This window comes from Spizellomyces punctatus, assembly GCF_000182565.1.
Source record: "Spizellomyces punctatus DAOM BR117 chromosome Unknown supercont1.5, whole genome shotgun sequence".
Lineage (NCBI taxonomy): Eukaryota > Fungi > Chytridiomycota > Chytridiomycetes > Spizellomycetales > Spizellomycetaceae > Spizellomyces > Spizellomyces punctatus.
The window spans coordinates 1,447,578-1,462,210 of record NW_015971541.1 but is presented as its reverse complement, the minus strand read 5'-3'; the positions used below and the strand labels follow the sequence as shown (position 1 = coordinate 1,462,210).

At 49.2% G+C, this 14,633-nt stretch overlaps 5 protein-coding genes across 5 annotated transcripts; 2 read left to right on the top strand and 3 right to left on the bottom strand.

The window, feature by feature from the left end:
* Positions 1-16: 16 nt before the first annotated feature.
* On the bottom strand, positions 17-1,841 carry SPPG_03657 (mannose-1-phosphate guanyltransferase). Its single transcript, XM_016751918.1, has 5 exons — positions 1,773-1,841; positions 1,599-1,707; positions 1,405-1,508; positions 450-1,325; positions 17-389 (listed from the first exon to the last, which is right to left on the bottom strand). Exons 2-5 carry the CDS (start codon positions 1,621-1,623, stop codon positions 312-314), a joined length of 1,083 nt encoding a protein of 360 aa, XP_016609906.1. The 5' UTR covers positions 1,624-1,707; positions 1,773-1,841; the 3' UTR covers positions 17-311.
* An 813-nt stretch (positions 1,842-2,654) lies between these two features.
* On the bottom strand, positions 2,655-6,346 carry SPPG_03656 (uncharacterized protein; the record flags this gene model as incomplete). Its single annotated transcript, XM_016751917.1, has 11 exons — positions 2,655-2,982; positions 3,052-3,132; positions 3,207-3,524; positions 3,594-3,664; positions 3,734-4,186; positions 4,251-4,506; positions 4,573-4,674; positions 4,739-5,223; positions 5,289-5,413; positions 5,498-5,937; positions 6,110-6,346. The coding sequence occupies 11 exons, from the start codon at positions 6,344-6,346 to the stop codon at positions 2,848-2,850; spliced, it is 2,703 nt and encodes a 900-aa protein (XP_016609905.1). The 3' UTR covers positions 2,655-2,847.
* A 482-nt stretch (positions 6,347-6,828) lies between these two features.
* Positions 6,829-10,404, top strand: SPPG_03655 (uncharacterized protein). Its single transcript, XM_016751916.1, has 2 exons — positions 6,829-8,698; positions 8,756-10,404. Exons 1-2 carry the CDS (start codon positions 7,152-7,154, stop codon positions 10,032-10,034), a joined length of 2,826 nt encoding a protein of 941 aa, XP_016609904.1. The 5' UTR covers positions 6,829-7,151; the 3' UTR covers positions 10,035-10,404.
* A 447-nt stretch (positions 10,405-10,851) lies between these two features.
* On the top strand, positions 10,852-12,681 carry SPPG_03654 (iron-sulfur cluster assembly protein NAR1). The gene has a single exon (XM_016751915.1). The coding sequence runs from the start codon at positions 10,913-10,915 to the stop codon at positions 12,446-12,448; it is 1,536 nt and encodes a 511-aa protein (XP_016609903.1). The 5' UTR covers positions 10,852-10,912; the 3' UTR covers positions 12,449-12,681.
* SPPG_03653 (uncharacterized protein) lies at positions 12,450-14,591 on the bottom strand. Its single transcript, XM_016751914.1, has 9 exons — positions 14,415-14,591; positions 14,244-14,330; positions 14,061-14,159; positions 13,888-13,987; positions 13,737-13,829; positions 13,557-13,681; positions 13,224-13,487; positions 12,827-13,157; positions 12,450-12,766 (listed from the first exon to the last, which is right to left on the bottom strand). Exons 1-9 carry the CDS (start codon positions 14,580-14,582, stop codon positions 12,678-12,680), a joined length of 1,356 nt encoding a protein of 451 aa, XP_016609902.1. The 5' UTR covers positions 14,583-14,591; the 3' UTR covers positions 12,450-12,677.
* Positions 14,592-14,633: the final 42 nt, after the last annotated feature.

Below are 14,633 nucleotides of genomic sequence, written 5' to 3'. Positions count from 1 at the left end.
CAGATCGAATTACAATGTCTTTTGAAGTGATTGGGTGGAAACAGCAAGAAAGGCGAGCTTGTAACAAAAAAGTCGAGGGTAGAGGAGTCTTACGGGGCAAATACCAATTGGGGTTCTAGGAATCCGAATCGCTGCGGAATCAGGTATGTTTCTGTTCTCCAAGGTTCTCTCTTGCTAGCAACTCCTCTGAGCTACCTAAAGTCAGCGGCAATGACACAACACATAGGAAGCAAAGTGCCGCGACATTGCAGGTATTTTTTTTTTTAGTTATAAGCGGGTTTCAGTAAGACTATTCTAAGGACAAGGGTTCTTTACATAATAATGGACGGTTCGGCAATATTGCTGCTGACACTCTTGTGGGGGAGGACGCATCCACCGTTGATGTAGACCTAAATGACGCAGATCGTTAGATGGAGCTAGACCTATGAGTAAAGAAACCTAATACATACCTCATCAGCCACATGGACATCATCTCCCAAAACAGAGACACCTTCCAATCTAGCCCAACGCCCTACAGTACTATGCCACCCCACGATCGTATTCTGCAACCACGCATGATCTCTAATCTGTGCACCTTCTAGAATCACTGTCTTGCTCATTCTAACACCATCGCCGAGAACGACATCCGGACCAATGACAACATTTGGTCCAATCTTGCAGTCCTGTCCAATTTTGGCTGAGGGGTGGATGAGAACGAAGCCAGTAATTCCTGGACCGGACGCCAATCGGCCGGGCTCTTTCTTTGAAAGAGACGTGAGGTAGAGACCTGTTCCCGTCAAATAATCCTTTGGTTGTCCAACATCCATCCAGAAATTAGGGAGGTCCATGGTGTGGAGTTGCGAGTCCCGTGCCATGGCGGGAAAGATTTCCTTCTCAATGGATGTAGGTCGTGGCTCAATTCTATTCAATATGCTCGGGTTGAAGATGTAAATACCGGCATTGATCTTGTTTGAGACGAATTCGGTGGGCTTTTCAACGAATCGCTCAATGACGGATGATGTGCCCTTGTTGACAACTACACCGTACTTTGACGGATCGTCGACCTTTGTGACAAGAATCGTGCCTTCCCCTCCATGAGCTTTATGAAAAGCCGCCATTTCGTGAAAGGGGAAGTCGCAGATCACATCCGAGTTTAGAACAAAGAATGGCTCAGAGTCCTTCGCAAGGACGTCACGTGCTAAAGCAAGAGGCCCTGCCGTTCCGAGAGGCTCAGACTCGATGGAGAATGTGATATTGACCTTGTATTCTTCTGAATACTTTTTCATAAAGTTCGCCATGATTTCCGGACGGTAGTTAACCGCCAAGACAATGTCCGTTACTCCCGCCTGCGAAGATACGAGCGCGAGAAAGCATACTTGTGAGAAACGCGTGAAAGACGTGCTGGTGGGTGAGGCAAAACAGTACCTTGACCAGTGCCTCAATCTGATGCAAAATCATTGGCCTGTTGGCAAACTCCACCAGAGGCTTTGGAAGCGTTAAGGTCAAGGGGCGCAGACGCGTACCAAAACCTAGTGGGTGTTAGGCAAGCGTCAGAAAACTTTTGTTCGTCCCGCTCGATGTCACCGAACTGTCTCATCCCTTCAAACATGGCTACATACCGCCAACAAGAATAAGTGCCTTCATGGTTTCGTTGATGGAGATGTGATGGGAAACCTGACTGGCGCGTCTGCACGTGGAGAAGGACGGTTCCGAGATAAATACGACTGACTAAACAAACATTCGAGAAAATCAATCACCCGCCCATCTCAAAACGTTGCATTATCTTTACCCACCTTTTCAAAAGTTCCTTTGTTCGTAAACTACAGGAAACAAGATGAGCAAGAAAGGGCACGAAGGACGACAGCCAAAAGAGTCGTTTTGACCTTTGACGGCAGCTTGACTCAGTCGTTGGTCATTTTTGCCTTTTTAGGTTAAATGGCACTGAGCGGTGTGGCTGCGCCGCTTACGCTCTCTCGCGGGTTGCCGAGCGCTTGAAAGTTTCGCACGTCCCAACGACCGTAACGATGCTGGCAGCGATTACATGTGTCGCGATCCTTGCGTTGGTGCGGATCTGGTGGATACTCCCCTACCGTCGACGTCCAAACCGGTCCTCGCGTCGGTTACGCTCATGTAAATTATGCATCGTGTTGGGTTCAGGTATGTTCAGGAGAGCTTTCTAGCTTTCTGCTTTCCAAACGTGATTAATCGAAAAACCAACAAACACTGTGTTTACAAAAAGGTGGCCACACGACCGAGATGCTCCGTCTCACGCGGACATTACCACTTGAGCAGTTTACACCCCGATGCTACATTGTCGCTGAAACAGACTCGGGTAGCCGAGCAAAAGTCATTGCAAAAGAAGAGTCCAGGAAAGATGTATGTCCACTGCAAACACTTTCTTATATTGATCATTCCGTTAAGCTGTTTGTTCTAGTGGACGATTGAGACCATTCCGCGAAGCCGAGAGGTGGGACAATCATGGTCAAGTACCATTCTTTCATTTGCAAAAGCCTGTGTAGGCGCAGCTTGGGTGTTGTGGAGGATCCAACCAGATATGGTAGGCTGTCACACCGCAGATCTGTCGCAAATAGAGTACCATGACTGAACTCTACATGTTTAGGTCATATGCAATGGACCGGGTACATGTGTCCCCATTTGTTTGTTGAGTTTTTGGCCACGGGTAACGTACTCTTTTCCATGTTGTTGCACATCTGGCCAACCTCTCACCACAACGAATCAAAAACCAACAAAAAAGATCATCCCTGGCCTCCCGTTTCCAAAGCTCATCTACATCGAATCCATTGCTCGTGTCAAAGACTTGTCTCTCTCTGGCAAGATACTCTACTGGTTTGTCGACAGATTCCTCGTTCAGTGGCCGGATGTCAAGGGTAAATGGTCGGCTGTGGAGGTGGTGGGAAGGGTTGTGTAGGTCGCGTGGCGGTGGTGGTGCCGTTTTGTTGTCGACAGTTTTGCGGGAAGTTGAGGAAGGCGGGGACGGCGTGACTGCAGGACAAGTTGGTGGGAATTCTTGCTGTGTTGCAAGTGCACGCTTGACAAGGCAAAAGCCCCTACCTCGGCCGCGGATGCCATCTTTTTCATCTCCTCTCGTTTCTTGATGGTTTCGTAAAACTCTTGGTCTTGCTGTTTTACCTTCTGCATTCGACATACCGACAAATCGCATCATGAACTGCCTTTGCAAGCAATTCACGGACAAAACAAAAACCAACCTGCCCAAAACCTTCAACAACTGCCTTTTGCTCTTCCAGTACCATCCGCTTCTTCTCTCTCTGAACTTCTCCGACGACTTCAATGCACTCTCGATCGGGTGTAGTGGGGCGTATACCGTCAACCTGAAGTGATCTCTCGAGTGTCGAATACACGTCCAAGAGTTTAAAATCAAGGTAGCGTGCGATGAGGGGGAGTTTGATTTGGATATGCGGCGAAAGTGTGCTGGTATCGATGGGTTGGATGTGGGTCAGGAGTGAGTAGAGCTTTGCGCGGAGGTTTTGAGTTAGTTCATCTATTACTGGGGCAAAAGTCGTGTGCTTTTGGTGCAATGCGATAGTTTAGTTTCGCCAGGACGAGTATATATGACGCGGCAAAGCTGTGCGTACCTTTTGGGGATGTGCGCCTTCCAGCGGGTTACGGTCGTCTGGAAAAACTGTTCCTTGCGGGCCTTGCGGGACTGCATGTGATAACGACAGAATGATCAATAAAAATATTCGTTTAAATAACGCATGACACACTAGCAAACCTTCCAAAAACTTTTCCTCCGAAACCCACAACTCAACCGCCAATCCAACCAATCCACCTTCACGACCTCTCCACTCATCACAGAACCTCTTGACAACCGAATTCTCCAACAAATCACACAAAAAGCCCAATCCGCACATTCGTATTTCCCGCGTCTGACGCTTCTCGGCCAGCAGATCCAACAACCGGTACAGCCCGTCCGTTTCTAAAAAGGCTTTTTCATTCAGAGGGCAGAATGGGATAGCGGCCCAGAGAGCCGTGATGGTGGAAAGGTGAATGCTGTTGGTTTCTTGGGTGCTTGGTGAGAGGAAGGAGAGGAATGACACTAGAGTTGGGATACTTTGCGGGATTTGACCAAAGGTGGAGCGGTTGGGTGCGAACTGGCAGAGGGAGGTGAGGAGGAGAAGCGCAGTACGGTGGGTTTCGGGAGCATGTGTTGGCGTAGAGAGAATGTCTATGGAATGAAGGTTAGATGACCTGTTTGGAGATCGTTTGGTAAGCAATGGAGAGCGACTTGCCATTCACAACGGGGAATATCCCCAATTGGCCTAATCGCTGTCTACTTTCAGTCTCCGCCTCCGCCAACACAATCAGCAACCTCAAAACGGACATGACGAGACCTACGGGATCGCTCGTCGGGTTTGGTAGACCTGTGTGTGGTCGGACTTGAGCATCTTTTTCCAGAGCCGTTTTGAGAAAAGCGAGGAGGGTGTCGTAAATAGTCGGATCCGCTGTGTTGGATTTTGGTAAGATTTTTTGAAGGAGAGTGAGGATCTGGTGTGGTTCATCAGTATAGAAAGACGAAAAGAAGGGCGGCGCGTGAACGGAGATTGGACTTACCTGTAGTTGGAGCCCTTTTATTTGTCGGAGGGACCAACGGTAGATGGCTGGATTCGGACTGTCATAGTCGAGGTACATTACACAAAAGTCTAGGAGCCCGTTCTACTCTCGGGAGACTCAACGTGAGAACCATGCGAACATACAAACAAGGACAAGAGCATCACACCTCTAGGAATGTTTCTAGAACGCCCATATCGTCACACAACACCATTGTCAGAGTCAACAAATGCTTCTTAAAAGCATGGTCATTAGACGATGGGATAGGGACAGGCGACGACCTGGGAATCCTGGATTTGGGCATCGCCTTATTCCGTCCTTCCATTTCCTCTCCCATCAAGAGCGCGCAGACCGTCGCCAAGAATCCACTCTGCCGAAAAGCTGCAAACCGCCCTTCCGACGCAAAAACAGCGATATCCGTACATACGATCACTAACTCGTTTCTCAATTCCTTTTCAACGTCGCGTCGTGCGTTACTTTCGCGCTTGAAGATGGCGTGGAGGTTGTTGATGTTGTTTTGTGCACTTAGTGCTTCGGCTATGAGGGGTGTGTGTGAACTCTCGAGGGCGTTCCATAGGATTTCTGTGATGATGGAAAGTTTGACGTCGTCGGTACTGTCACGGGCGATTTGTGTCAAGAGGTTGAGTGTCCCTTCTGTGTTTTTTTCTGGGTTAATCAGCAGCGTTGCCAGATGGCGTGAAGTTGGAAGATAAACAAACCCTGAACCATTTGCTTGCAGCAAGTGTCGGACAAGGAGAGACGACGCAGGGTTCGGAGCGTATCAGACTGGCAGCTTGTGCGATGGTTGATCTGCAGTGCAGTGGTCAAGTGTGATATCAAGTCTCTTTTTGTTTTGTGCAAGGTGAGATGGATCAGCCAAGATGCGTGGTATACAGAAAAAGCAGCAAAACGCATGTACGGAACTCACGCCTCTGCCAGGAGCTCCAAGAGCTCCATCTCTGTCTCGTGATATCGGTCATCCGAGCCGTGTGATGCGACGGACGCTGGATCTTGCATCGAGGGCGGAAGGGAAACAGAGTCCAGCAGCCACGGAAACATTATAATTCTGTGTTCGGACACTGGGGGATCGGTGCGAGGTCCACCGCAGAGCCTGTACAGTACCTCAACGGCGTGCTCAGTGACTTTATCATCATGAACATGGACTAAATCTCCAACACGATTGGCCAATTGCTGCAAGTCTTTTTTAAGTTGATCCAAGGGTTTGTCGCCCCTGTCGTCGATGAGGGAATGTTGGAGGACAGCGAGCAGACCGCAGAGGGGTTTGCAGAGTACATCCTTTCCGCCTTGTATGATGCGCTCCTTGACCAGCGACAAGACGTGTGCCAGGGGCTCCATGTGCTTCAACGGCTGAGAAAAGAGGATATGAGTGACACAAGTACCAAGAGTCCAGAACGTAGCAGGGAGCGAGATCAACGAGATTTCGACATGCTCTGTTTCATGCGATCTTTTACGCAAAACTCATTTGTGACTCTTCACCCGATAATCAACGGTTGAGGGGCTCTTGTCAAGTAACACTCACCACACCATCAGCAAGGACTTGAGCCAGTCTCTCTAAAATGACTGTATGGCGATCGTACATGTTGATCATGTGTCTTGACCGCAAACAGTCAATGATGCGCTCCCACTCGATAGTCTTTGTGACCGGCTCCTTGTCATGAAGAAAACTCGGCATGAGGTTTTTAATCATTCTTCTCCGTGCGGCTGGCAGCACTTGCTGCTGCTGCTGCTGCTGCTGTTGTTGCTTTTGCACCATCATCTTTGGAGAATGGCGCCAGTGTAAATCCTGTGCGAAGAACACAACCAAGTAGACAAACGGAGTCTTGATGAGCTCAGCACATTCACATGATACCCACATGAAATTCACCTGATACACACGTGACATTTAACCGTGGAAAGAACACATCCGTGGGAACGTTGGTGATGACAGACAGGGAGGCACAGTCCATGAGAACCGGAGCCGGACAGCGGTATGCGTACAACAGCAGCTTCCGACCAATTGATCCGAACAGATAAGTGTACAACATCAGTGAGAATTTGCTGATGCAAAAATTTGCACAAAATTCTTTGGTGACGTGATCCATTGTGGCACAAATGTGGCAAACAAGTGGCACAGATATGGAAATAGGAATTTGGTAATTGAAATGGAAATTGGGGGCGATTGGCGACTGGCGGAAGGAGAAGGAGACGACAAGGGCGAGAGAAGGAAGGGGGAGATGGTCGTTTTTATTCCCACGCTTTACGATTTTTGGATTTTGTTTTTTTTTTCTCCCAGGCAACCAAACGCCCAGAAACGAGTTTTTGGGAATTTTCCCATCAACGGGAAACTGAACAAGGAACAAGGTGATAACGACCAACGATCAACGACGACGATCAACGACGAACGACGAACGACGGCGAAGGACGACAAAACGACGACGACGACAAGACGACAAGCCAAAAAAGTAAAAGATTTATAGAGACGAGAACGGGGCATTGGCTTGAAGGGATCGCTGACAAAGCTTTACCTGTGTGGCCGTAAACATACAAAAAAAAAGACATACAACATCACCAACCAGGGAATTATGGACGACGGGCTTTCTCACGCGCCCGTGTCTGGCAAAGGTTCATCCTCATCCCTCCTCATTCCGCACCATCCTTCCTACCACGACCGCTCGTTCATGACCGACGTGAACGCTCACGGTCATCCACACCAGGCGCCGCCATTGCCTTCAACAGAGGATCACCACGCCGCTTACTCGCAACATCATCACCCACACCACCACCACCACCAACAGCAGCAGCAGCACAATTCCTATTCCTCATCGCCATCAGCGCCATTGCCATACTCGTCGTCATCCTATGTCCACTATGCTGCGCAGCCTTCCCCTTCCTCTAATCCCGTTGAGCCGTCCAAGTGGTATCACCCGTCGGATCCGCCACCCCACGGTTCGTATGCACAGCCACCTCAACAACACCAACAGCAACAACCCCCGCCACAACCACAGCAGCAGCAGCAACAACAACAACATCAACTTCACACTTCCCACCACCATCCGTCACATCAGCCGCCGTCGCATGTGTCAATTGCGAATCAACAAACATCGCAACATCACCATCACCACGAACAACAGCAGCAGCAGCAACAGCAGCAGCAACACCACCGACATGAGAGTCACTCACGACACTATGCCGTACCACAGTCTGTCATGTACTCTCCCCAACAGACTCCCCTCAACTCAACCATGAGTGCAGGCTTGTCAAGCCCATCAGCGCCTCCTCCATACGGAATGTACAATCAAGGTCCACCACCACCTCCTCCACCTCCACCATCGCAAGGCCAATATTCACGGTTAGATTATCGGGACGCTTACCCGCCTCCTGTTGGTAATGGGCACGGACAGGGCCAGGTAGGAGGATATCATGACGGTCCTTTGCCGCATTCTTTGGGCGGAATGGCAACCATTGACATGCAGCAGAATGGCGGCGGTTCCCATGCGAGATACACATCTTCCCATCACCGTCATACGCCATACCCGCCAGCGTATCCTGAGACGCAGGTCCAGCGGCATCATGGATCTTACTCATCACATTACCCATATTCGCATCAATCTGAATTTGGGATGCCTTCTACTTCCCATCAGTTGGCCTTGCCACCGGCCGCCGAAGGAACCTCAACATCCATCCCACCAGCGCCATCACAATTGAGCACCTCTTCCATGACTCGTCGCAAAAAGACATGTGTTGAAGAAAATGCGTATTGCGGCCGCTGCAATATCCACGTTGCAACCTTGGTCCTTCATGGTGCGCCAGAATTCCTTTCCACTCCCCATGTGGCCGACATTCGGTGTATGAAATGTGAGTTTGGGCAGGACGTTGCAGTAGAAACAGCGGCCGCTCCTCCGCCGCGTAGGCGACGAAAACGCGTCCAGACATATGGACCCGGCGCCGAACTAGATTGCGATGTATGCATGAGGAGGATTGGATCAGGTGGTGTAAGGGCGCCGTTTGACACTGAGCGAGAATCTTCCAATGGTGACAAGCGAGAGGACAGCTCTCTTTCTACAAGTCCGATTGCCCGAACCCAAGAGTGGGTAGAGCCCAGCTTTGAAGTTGAAGTCGTCTGCTCCAGGTGAGGAGATAAAAGTAATGACGCGTTCGAGATGAGATCGCTGACTTTATGTTATAGCTGCAAAGTCAAGTATGCCCTGTGCACAGAATGCGGTGGCGGAGGAACATTTCGTACTGGAAAATGGCGGCCTGTCGAGCTTTTCCCTCTAGGTCGTAAAACCTGTAGCTTGTCACACCTCCGTGTTGGCCCAGGAGCACCAATTGATATTCGATGCTGGCGTATCCCAGACGAAGTCATAATGCCAGCTCCACATAATTCTAACTCAAATGCATACCAGCAACCACAGTACCTGACTGGTTCAGCTGCCATGCAGCCTCTACTAACAGAGTTGAGAGAAGTGTATGAAGATGGCTTCATGACTAATCTTGGTGTGCCGACCGTCATGGAGAGCTTGCCAATGGTTGCAACGTGGGAAAGGATTACTTCTCGGTTTCAACGCGCGTGGAAAGAGGCAGAAAATATTTTAACCTCGAGAGTAGAAGGCGCCAGGATGCTCCTTGCGGTTGCGTGGATGTCCACGGCGGTTTCGGGACGCGGCCGAGGTGGGAAAAAGGGAAAAGCATCCCATTACGGAGCGGCGCTTTCAGCAACAGGTGCTACTGCCCCAAGACCGTACGGAGGCAGTGGAAGCGGGACAGCAGACCGAAATGTTGGTCGCACACTGTCGGCGTCTTCATCATCATCGGCGTCCTCGAGTTCCGATTCCCCGTCAAGGCTGATGGTTTCGTTTATATCCATCTTGTGGAGACTAAGAGACGGTGCCATGTTGGTGATTCCCTCAGCAGATCGTGGCACAGATCCGACACCCAACGGAATCACTGCTGAGCTTTTACGGCGAATCATTGCGCGGGCAAGGATGGACGCTCTCCAGGAAGGCCTACCTCCAGTCGAACATTTGTGGTGCTACATGCGTAATCCCGCGGCCAATGTTTCACGAGATCCAACACCGAGTGCCAATCCAGGTCAAGGCAACGGCAGCTTGCCTGGCCGAGGACATGTGCGTACAGCATCTGGAACAACTACGACGACGACGTCAGCGTCCATGAGTGGGGGCAGTGGCGGAAGCAGCGGAACATGGCGAGCTGCGGGTATCCTCGGCAGACTTGGGATGGTCCCTATCCAACAATACCTCCGATCCAACCCTTCTGTGGATCCCACAATTTTTGACTCTGCATTTCCGGAAGAGATTCGGCCGCTCTTTGCTCCGTATGCTACGCGGATAGAAGATGTAACCAAGCTTTTAACACCTAGACCTAGAGCTCCCCGTGGGAAAGCCCGGATGCGAATCGGCGGCAGCGGAGGAGGTATGGAAGACAATGGTGTCAACATGATTTAAATCCCAAAGGAAACTTTGGCGATGAGGTTGTAATTGCTGGCAGGGGGTAACTCTGGTTGATGTCGCCACATAAATACTCGGTTGTGTTTTTTTTTTATATTGCTTTAATGTGTGGCTACTTGTCAAAGGGAGAAACATTTTCTTGTGGGGAATTTTTATTAGTGATATTGAAGGACTGTGGGGATGAGACTTTTATATTTTTTATTGTTGATTTTTGATTTTAGAGACGGGGAATGTGATTTTTGTTTTGTGTTTTGGACGTTTCGTTCGTATGCTTTTTAGAAAACTGCTTTTGGAAGAAAGAAAAAAGTCTTTTAAAAAGTCTTCATTTTCTGCTAGACGGAGGGACGGGCGGAGGGAGACTTTGGCCGCCTTTTTGCTTGCGCAGTGCTTTCGTTCCCGCATTGTCTTCAAAGGGAGGGATCGAATCCCTGTGCGGGTAGTTTTGTTCAATGTTTCAAAAATTGTTTTATTTTTATTTTAATTTTTATTCAAACGACGACCCGGGAACTTTCTAGTTGACAAACCTTTTTGTCTTTTACTTTTGACGAATGGTCTTGCAAGTTTTGAAGATCTGAAAAAGACGACGCAAGGCCGACGACCGCACGCTCTCCGACACACACAACTCTGCTTGTCAAAACTATTTTGAAACCCCCAAATGGCTTCTGACGCCGTCTCGTCTTCCCCAAAAGGAAAAAAAAATAAAAAGTACATTATGGCCATAAGATGAGCGGGAAATGTACCAAGCTGGCTGACATGAGCATAACCTAAGCATGAGTATTTTGTGTCACCACCTTTGAGCCAAGATTTCAAATCCAGGGCGAGTAGGCAGGCATTTGTTTCTACCAGATACCCATTTTGAAAAGAGTTCTTTGAGAATGGGATTCTCGGGAGCAGTGGTGTTGACGGATCTCAACGACTTTATCACACCATCACAAGCATGCATCAAGCCAGTCGAGATCAAAAAGACTGCCACTGAAGGGACGCAGATCAGAGTTGACGATACAGGCGGGTACTATGAAGTACGGCAAGATGGAGGAGAAACCAAGCTCGAGACCGCCAGCATATCACTCAATGATTGCCTGGCATGTAGTGGATGTATCACATCAGCGGAAAGTGTACTCATCACCATGCAAAGCCAAAAAGAACTCTACGAGATCCTCACTGCCAATAAACTGGCGATAGCTCAAGGCCGCCCCAATGACGTGCGAACCATTGTCGTTTCCGTTGCCCCTCAGTCTCGTGCTTCCATAGCAGCAAAATACAATCTGACACCACTCCAGGTTCACATGCGACTGTTGTGGTTCTTTAAGCAGTTTCTTGGAGTTCACTACGTTTTCGATACCGCCTTTTCAAGAGATTTCTCCTTACTGGAAAGTGCCAAAGAGTTTGTTCGGAGATACAGACAGCATCGTGCTACCGGTGGCGTACTCCCAATGTTGGCCAGTGCCTGCCCAGGATGGATCTGCTATGCCGAGAAAACTCACGACTACATCCTTCCCTTTATTGATACGACGAAATCACCACAACAAGTCATGGGATCGCTTGTCAAGGATTACTTGGGGTCCAAAATAGGGCTGACGCCTGACAAGGTGTACCATGTCTCCGTCATGCCGTGTTACGATAAAAAGCTGGAAGCCTCCCGACAAGACTTTTATAACGAGATTTATTCTACTCGGGACGTGGATTGCGTTATTACGACTGGAGAGGTGGAAAAAATGTTTGGCGAGCAGGGCTTGGGAATCGGACATGTCCCAGAAGCAGAGGTAGAGAGTCTCTTTACAAAGGCTGTGGCGTCACATGACACTGGTATCCCCATGTTGGCTGGAACAGAGGGATCATCATCGGGTGGGTACCTTTCCTACATATTCCGATACGCAGCTCGAGTATTATATGGAATCAACTTGACACTGGAAGACGTTGAACTCGGTCGAAACGGCGTTCAAGTCCGTGCCGGCCGAAACATTGACTTCAAAGAATACACCTTGACCCTCCCTAACGATCCCACCCCCGTCCTCAAATTCGCCGCTGCTTACGGATTCCGCAACATTCAAAACCTTGTCCGAAAACTCAAACCCACTTCATCTCTTCGACGTCGTCCAACAGCTACCAGCGATTACCATTTTGTGGAAGTCATGGCGTGTCCTTCGGGATGTATCAATGGAGGTGGACAGCTTAAACCTGATGACGATTTGGCGTCCGCGTCTAGAGACTGGGTGGCCAGAACGGAGGAAGCGTATCGGTGGGTGGCAAATAAGGCAGGTGTCCAGTTCCCAGAGGCCAATTCGGCGATTGGAGTCTTGTATCAAGAGTGGTTGGGTGGTGAAGAGACGGAAAAGGCGCGGGTAATGTTACATACTGGGTATAGAGCCGTGGAAAAGACGAATGTGAGCGGTTTGGCTGTCAAATGGTGACCTCGGTACCAGAATCATTTTTTAGGATTATAACGGAAGGTTGAGCATTTTGATACATAGTCATATTTATTTTGTGTACATTGATATCTATTGCGGATTTTTGGGATTGCACTGTCATGTTTTTCGTTCTTCCCCCTTTTTCGCAAACCTATTTATGTCCATGGCAACTAGAATGCGCATGTAAATGATAATGCATCTCTATTTGATAATATGTGAATGACACGAAATTTTAGAATGACAGGCATCGTTTGTACAGTTTCAAGGCGTTCCCTCCAGTAAGCACCAACTGTTTCTCGATATACTCCCTTGTCAATTTAACTATTAAACAACACGGATGAGTACTAAATACTAACAGAAAAAACACATCTTGCAACCCACCATTCTTGAGAATTTCCGCGTCTTTATAGTACTGAAGGATACTAGCGACCTCGAATCTATTGTACCCCGGTATATTGAATCGCGCCAGACTCTTTGGATGCCATTCACTTTGAGGGGCAAACGGGTCATAACTAGCAGGAGCCAGCCGATCGGATAAGAGAACTCCAAACGAATCCACTGATGTGACATCTTGATATCTGCGGTTCGCGGCTATAGGTTGGGATGACGGGGATGATGGGATTTGAGGGCTATTGGAAAGGAGTACTTCAAGGAAGGGGGATTGGAGTTGGGTGTCGCTTTGATCAACGGCGCAGAGGATAGCTCCCTTTGACTAAAGGAAACAGTGTGGCTTAGAAGGTCTATTTCAAATGTTGCACCAAAGTCGCTCGCTACCCACCAGTGGCCGTGTGCGATTGAGGAACCGCACGAAAGCATCGACAGCAGTAAGCTGATTCGCAAGGACAGGGTTGCTCTGCGCATCAAAGTAGGCAGTTTTACTATAGAAGCTGTTGACCTGGTCGATTGCTATTAGCACTGGTGGGCGGTTTTTCTCTTTGGATAGAGTGTCAAGTATCGTCTCTAGAGATTCCTGGGCCTTTTCGGGTTCGCGGACACCGGTCTCCGCCACTTGTGCAAGAGTCTGTCCTTCCGCGGTCTTTATCTGCTTAAAGAAACAACAGTTAACTGGACGAACATCAATCTAACTGCAGCTGTATGTGTGTCGGATCACCTTGGTGAGATCAGGGTTGAGGTCAAGGAATTGCTGCAATGTGCGAGCAACGGCCTGTGGCTGGCGGAACATCTTAGTTCCGGGGACTGGCTCGAATGGTTCACTTCCATCGACCCAATTGGCAGCTACAAACGATCCACTGTCAGCCCACGAATCAATATTCAACCCAACGACGCTCACTTTGTGGCAGATACAACACTATCCATCCTTCGCTGCGAAAATGGCTCACGGTTTGGAGCAATGTGACACTTTTGCCCACACCTTTGGGTCCATCTACCGCCCAAGCAGTGAGAAAGTGCGAGTGCACAATGTTTCACTTGATGAAGCATACCAAGTGTCATCACGCGATTGCAGGTCGCTTGATTTGCCTCCCGGGTCACCTCAGCAATCAAATCCAGAGTCGATTGCCGAAGCATGAATGCGGACTGTTTCTAATACCAAATGACCAAAGTCAACATGGGCACACCAAATACAAAGATTTTGCTCCAATCGGACAAAACATACTCCTTTTTCAACTGAGTTTGGAATCGCTCCCTTTGTCGCACTCGAGCACGAGGCAGGGAACTGTAAAACCTCCCCCACGTTGGCCGGCGCTGCCTTTTTCTGAGAGAGGGGCAAAAAGCATCAACAAAAGTCCCGTTGCGTTCTGAGGTTGGCTTTTTCTACGGCGCGGGGTTTCGTCCTTACCGGTGTCCACTCTCCCAATAACGCCTTAGACTCCTTTGCAATTGACGGAAATCCTGAGGGCCGTGGCATGCTCGCGTTCGGAATAACCTTAACACCAAAGACATTACAAACTGAATTCCAAGAAAGAGAAACCAGCTCTTATCGCCCAAAGTGCTCTTCTCGTTTACGTACTGTCGCCCCTCGTCGGGTTGTCGATCCACTTGCGGCTTGTGTTGACATGGAAGCAGGGCGTGACCGGACATGTGTCTTTGAAGCAAAGACTGACGCCGTACGGCACAGCCGTGTCGCTGACCGACATCGGTTTAAGCTTAACATGGCCGACCGTGTAAGAAATGCCATTTCAGTTCTAGGTGATCTCAAGACAGTTCTGGGTCAAGATTTCGGAGTGTT

Bases quoted from the DNA above. Each gene is read 5' to 3' on its own strand.
- SPPG_03657 (XM_016751918.1), bottom strand. From the start codon at position 1,623: ATGAAGGCACTTATTCTTGTTGGCG. The intron at 1,509-1,598 runs GTATGTAGCCAT...AACACCCACTAG, and splicing joins GGCACTTATTCTTGTTGGCG to GTTTTGGTACGCGTCTGCGC. The intron at 390-449 runs GTATGTATTAGG...TGCGTCATTTAG, and splicing joins ATGTCCATGTGGCTGATGAG to GTCTACATCAACGGTGGATG.
- SPPG_03655 (XM_016751916.1), top strand. From the start codon at position 7,152: ATGGACGACGGGCTTTCTCACGCGCCCGTGTCTGGCAAAGGTTCATCC. The intron at 8,699-8,755 runs GTGAGGAGATAA...TTTATGTTATAG, and splicing joins GTTGAAGTCGTCTGCTCCAG to CTGCAAAGTCAAGTATGCCC.
- SPPG_03654 (XM_016751915.1), top strand. From the start codon at position 10,913: ATGGGATTCTCGGGAGCAGTGGTGTTGACGGATCTCAACGACTTTATC.
- SPPG_03653 (XM_016751914.1), bottom strand. From the start codon at position 14,582: ATGGCATTTCTTACACGGTCGGCCATGTTAAGCTTAAACCGATGTCGG. The intron at 14,331-14,414 runs GTACGTAAACGA...TTTGGTGTTAAG, and splicing joins CAACCCGACGAGGGGCGACA to GTTATTCCGAACGCGAGCAT. The intron at 13,682-13,736 runs GTGAGCGTCGTT...GATCGTTTGTAG, and splicing joins AGTGTTGTATCTGCCACAAA to CTGCCAATTGGGTCGATGGA.